The 12,043-nt window shown below is 40.7% G+C and overlaps 1 protein-coding gene across 1 annotated transcript in view; it reads right to left on the minus strand.

Annotated features, from left to right (window-relative positions):
• Window positions 1-2,380: 2,380 nt before the first annotated feature.
• The window catches only part of LOC124110940 (trafficking protein particle complex subunit 9-like), a 47,890-nt gene continuing 38,227 nt past the window's right edge, over window positions 2,381-12,043 (minus strand). The window contains exons 20-24 of the mRNA XM_046470432.2: window positions 11,512-11,662; window positions 10,695-10,788; window positions 8,734-8,832; window positions 7,379-7,494; window positions 2,381-6,810 (exon numbers count right to left, since the gene is read on the minus strand). Of these exons, the coding sequence (XP_046326388.2) occupies window positions 6,466-6,810; window positions 7,379-7,494; window positions 8,734-8,832; window positions 10,695-10,788; window positions 11,512-11,662 (805 nt within the window). The 3' untranslated portion in view covers window positions 2,381-6,465. The remainder of the gene's footprint in view (window positions 6,811-7,378; window positions 7,495-8,733; window positions 8,833-10,694; window positions 10,789-11,511; window positions 11,663-12,043) is intronic.

Genomic DNA, 12,043 nt, shown 5'->3' on the forward strand with positions numbered 1-12,043 from the left:
CTGCTATGAATCAGGGACACAGGAATACACAGGGCACAGAGAATAATGCTGTCTTTACACATTCGTGACCAACTTGTTTTATTCCGGAACAAGCCGAATAGCCACTCATGCACCTCTCGTGGCCATGTTTGCGACTGGGTTCCGTCTAAGCGCAAACAGCCATAGCTAAAAGAATTGTCAACTCCTTGCGTAATGACTCAAGTATATTTCCCCATATATCATATATATTCCAGATGCTATATAAAACACATACAGTATTATACAATATGATTGAACACATTTGACTGTATCTTGCGTAAATCTTTAGATGCAGACATATGTAAAATCAAAAATTATTCCTGAGAGGATTCTTTGACCGAAGTACTTGAAGTCATACACGCATTCTGATTGGTTTGTCGTATTTTCGCACATAACATTCATCGATAGGGGGATGAGTTTTCTTGCAGGTTATGGAAAGGGCAAGTGGTGGTGACTGGTTTTTACAAAACTGAGCCTTGCCCCTGACATACAAGACAGGAATTGATATATACCACTGATCTGAGAATCTGCCACAGATCCGAGTCCTACCATGGAACCTAATCTTACATGCATAACACCATATTATCACAACCTGACATTATGTTTGAATTGCCTGTTGAAAACAATCAACATTGACATCACAATGCATAATATATCAATGCGGTTGACTCTCCAAGCATCCATCGACTACCATGCCATTTTATGTGCTCATTAAGCTAAACACAGAGAAATGGGGCTTCAGCATGTCATTTTACACTTCTCTCAGCAAAAGTACTGTATAGGGAAGACAGAACATTAAACTTACAAAGTACTCTTCTTGGGAGTCAAACCTGACAGGCAAACACCCTAACCACTTGGCTACACCACTTGTTAGGTGCGACCAATGACTGGAATGTCGCTGTTGATGGAGTGAGTGAGTATGGTTTTACGCTGCTTGTAGCAATATTCCAGCAATATCACGGCGGGGGACACCAGAAATGGGCTTCACACATTGTACCCATGTCGAATCAAACCTGGGTCTTCGGTATGACGAGTGAATGCTTTAACCACTAGGCTACCCGACCACCCCTCTGTTGATGGAGACGACCTGAACTAGTCCTACAGGGATTTATCAAGGCCTTCTCAGAGGCCATATGCCACCCAAAGTCTGAAATAAATGGCAGTAAAACTTCCCAAATTGAAACTAACTATTTGATCAATCATGTTATTTTCACGATTATATTAATAACAAATGTTATTGCTTTGCAGAGGTGACTTACATTTCACTGATAAAATAACCATTGAACAAGAAGATGCTTTAATGTTTAAGTTTTAAATCTTGCATTTAAAAAAATATATATTGACTTTTAAGAAAATCCCAATAGGGAACTAAATTATGCTTTCCCGCCAATTTGTCTGCCATGGGGACATGGAAGCCTTCATAAATGTCTATCATAGCTATCAGGTCTTGACCAGAACGAAAAGATGATGGTTGCTGTTAACCACTATTTTGGAATGCATTAGTAAGCTAAGGATCAAAGTCAAGGTGAGTCTGGGTCCTGCTTCAGCTAAGGGACACAACTCTGTACAGCAAGTCTGTACGCCTCTGTGCTACTTACGTTGGACTATACACAACAGCAAGGTTTGATTGTGTACAACAGACTAAAATGATTACTGTTACCATGACAATGTGCTAAGATCTTCAATAGTCAATACACACACACATAGGATTTCTCTGGCCAATCACAATTTGGTAAAATATAATACACCACAAGAAATTATAAACTTATTCAAAAAGATATTCACAAACCGACAAAGCATTGAACAGTTGAGTGATTTCATACCATGAATATAAAGAGAGATTGAAAAGTCCAAAAAAACATACCACTGTTGTCATAAACTTCTTTAAGGTTTGACTTAAAAACGAAATCGTGAATCTTAAAATTTAGATTTCTTCAGTTTTTTAAAACTAAAGATTGATTTTAATCCAAATGTATTGGGAGGTAGGGTGAAGGTAGATGGTCTACACAACCATTATAAGATACTGAGAAAATATTTACAAAGAGACAGAATTGGTCTGGGTTTTATCATACATAATGTAGCATATCAATCAGAATAACAAACATAATGAGTCATAACATACAGGTACGTATTAAAAGTACCGTATTCGACGTAATATGCGCCCAGGGCGCACTCAAACTTAGAAATAGGGGGCTCTTATTAGAATATCATTTTGGTGAGAAAAAAAACAGAGTTGAAAGATAAATTTCGTGGTTTATGCTGACAGCCTGAAATGTTTATGTACGATATATTTTTCCAGAATTTAATTGCCCCTAATTAAGGGTGCATATAACACACGAGTGCATATTATACACGATTAAATAAGTCTTGTGTACATTGATCAATCAGAAGGGGTGCTAATTGGGATTGTTCACTAGCCAACATATTAGCAAATATCACTGTGGGCGCTTATTAGAGCGGGGCGCTTATTACGTCGAATACAGTACTTTCATAAATAAAGTGTCATTAATTCATTTACAAAGTGAAGCTGACATTTTCATTCATAGTTAAAAACTAAATAATACAAAGGAGTATGTGAGTTTCTCTCAAGAAAACACAAAAGTACATGTATCGAGTTCTATGATATTAACATATACTTAATACAAATGTGACTAGTGAATCACAGGAAGGTCACTGACTCAAGGACATCATCAAACATAATATAAAACATAGACCCTGTAGAAACTAGGCTAAGAGCCAATTCCCTCCAATTAACCTGTTTCTGTTGAACTTCATCTTCCTGAGGCAAAAGATTTAACTGACTGTAAAAGACCAGTTTCCACCCTTGCTCAACTAGGCTGTAATTTCTGGGCTCGATCGTAGGACCACCAGTAGCTATTACGAGTTATGTCCCTTCTATGTCCTTCCAAAGACCAATCAGATTCCACCTCTCATATCACTTGCATTTGCTTCAAAGAAAATGACGAAAGCAATCTTGTCAACAATTATCCAAATTTATATTGTGATAAAACAGGTCTTACTTTGCAAAGCACCTTGACAAAAAATATTTATAAAAGGATTCGGAAAATATCTGTTGATGCTGAGTTGGAGTACACATGCTTAGCAAATCCTGCTATCGACCGAAATCTGCATGGCAGTCTACGAACCGGATGTCAATTTCGTTATGCGATTTTGATTGGGCTATGCATAGACTTGTTAGTCCAGCCAAACTGTAGCTCCATAATTCCTGCCTAATTCGGCAAGGGTGGAAACTGGACTTTCATAGTCAGTTAACTCCCTTGCCTCGGGAGGATGTTGAACATTCAGTTCTTACCATTCTCTAATCATTACATATTACAAAAACAAGATCCATATTCATGGCATTCTGCTGGTTGGGGACAAAAAAACAGAGAAGGCAGAAGAAAACTCTTCAACACCGAGTCATCAATTCTTTAATAAAATGTCAAAGTTCTACCATGACAAAATAAATTGGAGACACTATTGTTAGTGTAGAAGAGAGAAGGGGCACTGGTTGAGTCAGAGTTGGGTAGGTTTCCGATTTGATTTAGGAACCACTGACAATAGACTTCAAACAATGCATGTTACTGTGTTCTTAAACATTATTTATTCATCAATGTATTTTACTTGTATGCATGATGCACATTCATATAGGACGCTGACTAAGCTATTGAGTACCAGCTTCATGTGGAAGAAAATGCAAGTCCTAGACAAAGATAAATTGCCCAGAAATATAACATTAATTTTGATTGTCTGATTTTGCACTGTGAAGCGATACACTCCTAAATGGCTATTAGCTTTGCCTCTGCAGTGGCCAATGTGCAACCACAGCTAAACTGCTACCATGCAGTGGCTTGAAATCCACAAAGCATCAACTACATCAGCATCTCTTCCAGAAACCTAAAACTTGTACCTAAAACACAAATAGTATTGAGTACTACAAATGTCTTTTATATCTGCTTTGGTCTGAATCATATAATTAAAATAAAATCTACTTTAATTAAAGACAGAAATTCAATTTAATAAATATGTTCTCAGGCAAATACCTTTTTATGGCTTTCAAGCAGTCAATATTTCAGTGAGAAAAGTGGGATCTACTTTAATTAAAGACAGAAATTCAATTTAATAAATATGTTCTCAGGCAAATACCTTTTTATGGCTTTCAAGCAGTCAATATTTCAGTGAGAAAAGTGGGATCTACTTTAATTAAAGACAGAAATTCAATTTAATAAATATGTTCTCAGGCAAATATCTTTTTATGGCTTTCAAGCAGTCAATATTTCAGTGAGAAAAGTGGTATTATAGTGTCTGTAGTCGTATGTTTTGTCCAAATACAGGGATAAAATGTTCTTAGTTGTCCTTCATCACTGTTCCTTAACATGTCCACATGATAGATTCATCAGTCCCCGATTTCAAAACAGGCAGCCTGGGACCAAGCATCCAACAGAATGCCGTCCCTGGATGTCCCAGTAAGTCTCTCTCCACGCCATGTCTGTGATGATAATATACAGTATATACACACATGAATACAGCACTTGTACCTCAGTGGTACTGAAATGGTTAAGGAATGAACAATGAAGATGTTTTGTTCACAACATGGGAATACTTGAAGCGGATCGTCATGATCATAAAACACAGGGGACGCATAGTCGCTCAACCAATTCAAGATGACGGAGCATAATGAGCACTTTGTACAATGAATACTGAACCACGAGTCAGTCACATACTTAAGTTTTGGATTACATGTCTTTGATGACAAACCTGATCAATAAAAGCAAGAAAGCTGGATATCAGAGGTGTGCTGTTAACTTCACAGCAACTGATTCCAAATGTTTACACAGTTTATTAGATCCGAGTACCTGATTCAGTAGGGACAAAGTTCACTACTAAGATCTTAGCAACTGATCTCAATTGCTAAGATCCCAGTTCCTGATTCAAACTGTGTACAGGATATACAAAGATCTTCGTACCTGGTTCAAAAAGAGTTCAGGGTTCACTAAGATCTTAGAAACTGATTTAAAATGTCAACAGGGTTTACCAAGACCTTAGACGCCAATACAGCATGTGTAGAGAGTTCACAAATACTTTGGAGACTAATTCAAATGTGTACAGTTGTAGAAAATACATAAGTCTTTGATCCATTCACACAATCTTATTGCTGTCCTTGTAACGGGGAACATTTCTATCATCTACTCCATCAATAAATTGAGGGAAATACAACTTCAAGAGCACATATGGTTAGTCGTTACCATTGTTCGTTCTCTACATTGCGTCAGACAAAGGCGCCTTTCTAGGATCTCATTCACACCACTGTCAATGGTTCCTGTCAGATGTGCTTGGCGCTATGTAAAGGTTTACTATTGATATCGGTACTTGACATCTGGTGGTCAGGAAATGTCAGCCAATGATTACCTTCAGAGACAAAAGCAGTATAATTATTTCAACACTGACCATTTGCAACCTTTCAGCAGTCTGCTTTCAGTAACTGACAAATGCTCAAAACAGAGGCTATGTTTTCATTTATCTCAGTTACTGATCATGTTAAAAAGATATTTCTAAACAGGACAGTAGTATCCCTCTTTTCTTTCTCTTATGCACTAATTCAATACCTTTGTTCACAAGATAAAAATCTGCCAGTGTCATTCAGATATTTTGCGGCCTTCAGCAAACAAAAACAAATTATTCTAATTTTAATTTATCTTACTTTCCCAAAGCTAAGATTGGTGATCAGCAAGCTAGTGAGTAAAGTACATCATCAGTAAGGCAAGTGAGTGAGTGACTTTTGCTTAACACAGCACCAGCACCACATTGGCAGCTATTCAAAGCAGGTAATTGTTACAGGGGTCAAATCCTATTCATTAGGCCTCCAGAAATAGTATCAGGTCCTATAGCTAGACTCATTGAAGAAACAGGTCCTTCAAAAAACACTGGATGAACAGAGGAGATGCCACTAGCCTGACTAGATGTCAAGTGTTGAATGTGTTGATTGCTTGTGCTGTGGTTGCCTGTGTTGGTTGCCTGTGCTGGTTGCCTGTGTTGGTTGCCTGTGCTGGTTTCCTGTGTCGGTTGCCTGTGCTGGTTTCCTTTGTTGGTTGTCTGTGCTTGTTTCCTGTGTCGGTTGCCTGTGCTGGTTGCCTGTGTCAGTTGCCTGTGCTGTGGTTGCCTGTGTTGGTTGCCTGTGCTGTGGTTGCCTGTGTTGGTTGCCTGTGCTGGTTGCCTGTGTCGGTTGCCTGTGCTGGTTTCCTCTGTTGGTTGCCTGTGCTGGTTGCCTGTGTCGGTTGCCTGTGCTGGTTGCCTGTGCTGTGGTTGTCTGTGCTGGTTGCCTGTGTAAGTTGCCTGTGTTGGTACTGTCACGTGTACTGTGCTGGGTGGTTCTTGGGCTGATGCTTCCTTGGCAGATGACTGTTATGTGATCCTTGTGAAGATTGTTGATGATGAAATGTCCAAATATCAGTCGATGATCTGAAACTGTGGGACTGGTTCACACTTCCAGATAACCTGGGTCTGGTTCGTGTTGGCAGACAACAGTCTATCAGCTGCACTGTCTACTTCAGATGTCTGCTTGTCATCTGTTTCACTATTGTTCACAGAGGCCTGACTCTCTTCTGAAGGAATGTCGGCACTATCACTGGACATCTGCCTGTCACTGACAGACACACTGGAGACATCAGACATCTGTCTCGGGGCTTCTGCTGAAGTCTGGATGAAGGTGTAGCACAGTACGTTGAGTCTGTAGAAGCCGGGGGAGTGGAAGACGAAGGCACATGAATGTTGGAGGCTGGCTGAATGGGGAAGCTGTAACCAAAACCAAACAGTGTAATAAAAGATTGACTCAATGTTAATGCGTGAGTTGTGTTCTTTGCCAACAAAAGCAGGTAGCTGAGAAAAAAGGGGTTTAACATCGCATTCAAGATTATTGCACTTATATTGTGACATGCATGCATGTTCTAACCCAGACTAATGCCTGTTTTATAGTGGGAGACCTCTGAGATACCATGCCACAGTTTAACATGAATACCCCACTCAGACACAGTATACTGACTCCAAACTGACCAGTCCTTGTTTTATCCCATTAATGCTGCCACGTAGGGCAACTACAAGTAACATCTTTTAATGTCTTTTTTTTGGACATGGCCGGGAATCTCCCTCTACTAGATCAAGGTGTTTGCCAAATAGAACAGGATGCTGGAAACTCATCGTAACTACCTGATCCCCATTTAATCAGCTAGTAAACCTATTCTGCCCCAGGGCAGTGTTATGACAATGTATATGATTCTGCTCTACACAATCGATTTCAATATTCAACCAAGACAAGAACAGCAAGTGATTCAGAAAGACGGCAGGCAGAAGATGACCACATTACCTGTGAGACACATAGAGTATTGACTCCAAGGACGGACACCTCGTGGCATGCTGTCACCTCGTCACCACACACCTGCACTGGCTCCATCTCGAGCATCACCTGGGACTGCTCGCCTCCTGCAAGACATATACATGGAAATCACAGCCATCACAGAATAAAGGGGCATGATTCATCTCAACTTTCCACTGCAGAGTTCCAGATCCCTGGCAACCCAGTTCTCATACCTTAAGGTGTCAAACCTTTCATACTGAGGCCATACTTCTGTGTAAATAATCCATATTGGTAGTCATGGCCGCTAAGAACAAAAATATAACAAACAAGGACATGTCAGATGTATTTTTCCTTCAAATCGTTATTGGAATAGGTTACCTTGTTATCTGTGTTAATCAATTGTCAGTCTTGCAGATTAACCTATTGTACACACATTGTTCTTGTAGTGAACACATAGATTTGCAATCATTGGAATAAGAAATACACAGTGCTTTTCAGATTTAGTTATTTGCCCACTTTTCATTATTTTGTGTCCATTTAATCCATAAACCCCTCTTTAAAAAAAGCCTTGCCTGACTGAAAAAAACGCATTGATAGACTGTGTTAATGGTGCGCAAGTCATTGTCAGAAAACTCGTTCCCTTCCATTTACTGTTTTACGATAATGTGATTTAATGGTCAACAGTATAGTCTGAAAACCAAACTCTGAGTCCAACGAATGATAACTTGATATATTTTCATAATAAGGTCCCAGGCCACAACATCTCATGGTGTGAGTGAGTGAGTATGGTTTTACGCCGCTTTTAGCAATATTCCAGCAATATCACGGCAGGGGATACCAGAAATGGGCTTCACACATTGTACCCATGACGGGAATCGAACGGGTCTTCGGCATGATGAGCGAACACTTTAACCACTAGGCCACCCAACCGCCCCTCTCATGGTATGTGTTTGTTTGTTTGTTGTTTAATGCCACACTCAGCAATATTCCAGCTTAATGATGGCGGTCTGAAAATGATTGAGTCTGGACAAAACAATCCAGTGATTGACATCATGAGCATCGATCCACGCAATTGGGATACGATGACATGCATCAACCAAGTCAGCAAGCCTGACCCCCCGATCCTGTAAGTCGCCTCTTACTACAAGCATAGTTGCCTCTTATAGCAAGCATGGGTTGCTGTAGACCTATTCTAACCCGGATCTTCACGGGTCCTCATGGTGTGTGAGTGGAATTGACACATTGTAACCATTTTGAGAAGTGAACTTGGGTCAGCTGGTTGTCAAGTGAACATTTTGACCACCAGACTACCCTACAGTTCCTGTTGTAGCTCAGTGTGCAGTTGCTGTTCTTCTGTATCTCACCTCTCCTGTTGGTGAGCGCCACCTGCACGTCCAGTACATCACTGAGGGAGAACTTTGGCACATCAGGGGACAGGTACAGCTGGTCATTGAGGCGAACCTCTGCAATAGCAACATTCACACATTGTTACAGTAACGTCACTTATATTATGATGAAAGTCTTCCTTTCTGTAGGCAACCTGACAGAGCATTGATGTTGTAAAGTGTTATATTCAGTCAGGATTACTGGGTCACCTGGGTGAATTAACATGGAAGGTACTGCCCTTATTTATCAGCCTTCTAGATTTAGTTGTTTGTTTGTTTGTTGTTTAACACCGCACTCAGCAATATTCCAGCTATATGACGGCGGTCTGTCAATAATCGAGTCTGAACCAGACAATCCAGTGATTGATAACATGAGCATTGATCCACGCAATTGGGATTGATGACATGCATCACCCAAGTCAGCGAGCCTGACCACCCAATCCCGTTAGTCGCCTTTTACGACAAGCATAGCCGCCTTTTATGGCAAGCATGGGTTGCTGAAGACCTATTCTACCCCGAAATCTTCACGGGTCTCAACCTTCTAGAGATAAAGAGCTTACAAATATCACAATGGTACTTTGATTTGGTTAATCATGATAATCTAGTGTATGCCAAGTTCTTAGTTCCAACATGTCAAAGTATGAAAGGGGTTTTCTATTTTACAAGTTGAGATGGCCCTTGAGAAGAGTGAGTGAGTGAGTTTATGCTATACATCACATCGGCAATATTTCAGCCATATCGTGACGACCCTTGAGAAGGAACACCAGTGAGAGCCTCCGGGAGCATTCCAAGTCATTGCATTGTCCCTCAGCAACCTATGCTGGTCGAAAGACAAAATGAATCGGGTGGTCAGGCTTGGTGACCCGCATGTCGTCCTGCCCGACATCATGGATGTTCCTCATTATCAATAACTGGATTATCTTGTCTAGACTTTATTATTGACAGGCTGTCGTCATGTGTTTGGAATATTGCTGGTGTGCAAGTTCTAAATGCAAACAAAGAAAACCAGTTGGAAAACCATTCTAAGCCATAACAGTCAAACAGAGTCTTGAGAGTATGAAATGCAAGGCCATTACAGTAAAACATGGCCCTGAGTTGGTGTTGCAAGGCCATTACAGTAAAACATGGTCCTGAGTTGGTGTTGCAAGGCTATTACAGTGAAACATGGTCCTGAGTTGGTCATGCAAGGCCAACACTGTGAAACATGGTCCTGAGTTGGTCATGCAAGGCCATTACAGTAAAACATGGTCCTGAGTTGGTCATGCAAGGCCATTACAGTAAAACATGGTCCTGAGTTGGTCATGCAAGGCCATTACAGTAAAACATGGTCCTGAGTTGGTCATGCAAGGCCAATACAGTAAAACATGGTCCTGAGTTGGTTATGCAAGGCCATTACAGTGAAACATGGTCCTGAGTTGGTCATGCAAGGCCAATACAGTGAAACATGGCACTGAGCTGGTCATGCAAGACCAACACTGTGAAACATGGTCCTGAGTTGGTCATGCAAGCATTACAGTAAAACATGGTCCTGAGTTGGTCATGCAAGGCCATTACAGTAAAACATGGTCCTGAGTTGGTCATGCAAGGCCATTACAGTGAAACATGGTTCTGAGTTGGTCATGCAAGGCCAATACAGTGAAACATGGTCCTGAGTTGGTCATGCAAGGCCAATACAGTAAAACATGGTCCTGAGTTGGTCATGCAAGGCAATTACAGTGAAACATGGTCCTGAGTTGGTCATGCAAGGCCATTACAGTGAAACATGGTTCTGGGTTGGTCATGCAAGGCCAATACAGTGAAACATGGTCCTGAGATGGTCATGCAAGGCCATCACAGTAAGACATGTTCCTGAGTTGGTCATGCAAGGCCAATACAGTAAAACATGACTCTGGCAGAACAAACACACTCTCCACTCACTCGCACCACGGACTTCCACCTACCCCACATTACAGGAGATTTCTGGATTAACTCTAGCTGGTTCTTGCTCCATATCAGGTGCTCAATGCCAAGTTTACCACTCACTTTGGTGGCAGGCTGAAGTTCTTGTTAAGAAAACATCATACACCAGACACAATTCAAATCATAATAACTTTTGGTGGTCCAAGGTATTAACATCAGTATAGTAGCTTGCATGTTACATAAACTGATATCTTCACTTGGTAAGAAATGCACTGAAAGGTAAGTATGCCATTGGTCAATGTTGGTTAATTTTCTTCAATCTAACATTGAAATCTACCCAAATAAATTTCAGGCTGTAGAACATATGCCATGATGCCAGTATTATGTGGGGGAATCTAGTGAAGCGTGCCACACCACGCCAGCTTGGGACCCCTAAGTTGATGCCTTGCACCCCCAAAAACTATAATTGAGTCCCCTCAACTCGAAAATAAGTCAGACCCAGGTAAATCCCTGTGTCGGTGTAACATGCAATCTACAATTTTGAATAGTTTTAATGATTCATGGTAGCTGGAATATTGCTGAGAGCGGCTTTAAACAACAAACCAAACCAAAAAATGATTCATGAAGCCATACTGAATACTTTAAATGGCATCAGTTAGGTATTTGGACTGCATAATACTAGAAATAAAGCCAATTTGATTATTCAAATGGAAGAGTGGATAATACATTTTCCAGTATTTCATGGTTATTCAAATAGTTCTTGTATACCATAACATTCTATATTGAAGAAAATCAATAACTCTTATCACTGTCTATACATAATCATCATTGTATGGCCACCTCTATAACCAAGGATACAATTGTCCACCTGATGTCCACATAGTCTGCCAGGTACTGACTGTGGTGATTGACAGGTCGGCACTGCCGATACACACTTGGCATGCACGGTGAAGCATCATGTCTCGTCTCCTCAGGTGGGAAGTCAACACGTGGGATTTCTACAGCAATCCTGAAATCAAACAACAATTTCTATAAACCAGAGTCATCAGGAGATGACATATACGCCCGGTCTGGAGCAATTCAGAAATGAGTTTGGCTACTTATGCCCCTCTACTGGTTCACTGCCACTGGATACCTTCAGTCCAGTGAAGAAAAACCTAATGCTGTTCACTATTTTCAGATTTCAAAATCCCAAATTATCAAAAGGCACAAGTTCACCACTAGACTGATCTGTATAACACGTTCCATGCTGAAACGCTTTTGGAGTTCTGCTCCAGAAATGAGCACTACCCTCATTTTCAGATCTTGGTGTCTGTGTTCGACAGCCCACATTGGTTAAATTGTGACGCCCACAAGTGGAGTCCCTCCACATGGCTTTGCTGGAACATTG

This window comes from Haliotis rufescens, unplaced genomic scaffold (genome assembly GCF_023055435.1).
Source record: "Haliotis rufescens isolate VD_foot unplaced genomic scaffold, xgHalRufe1.0.p SCAF_1, whole genome shotgun sequence".
In the NCBI taxonomy this organism is placed as follows: Eukaryota; Metazoa; Mollusca; class Gastropoda; order Lepetellida; family Haliotidae; genus Haliotis; species Haliotis rufescens.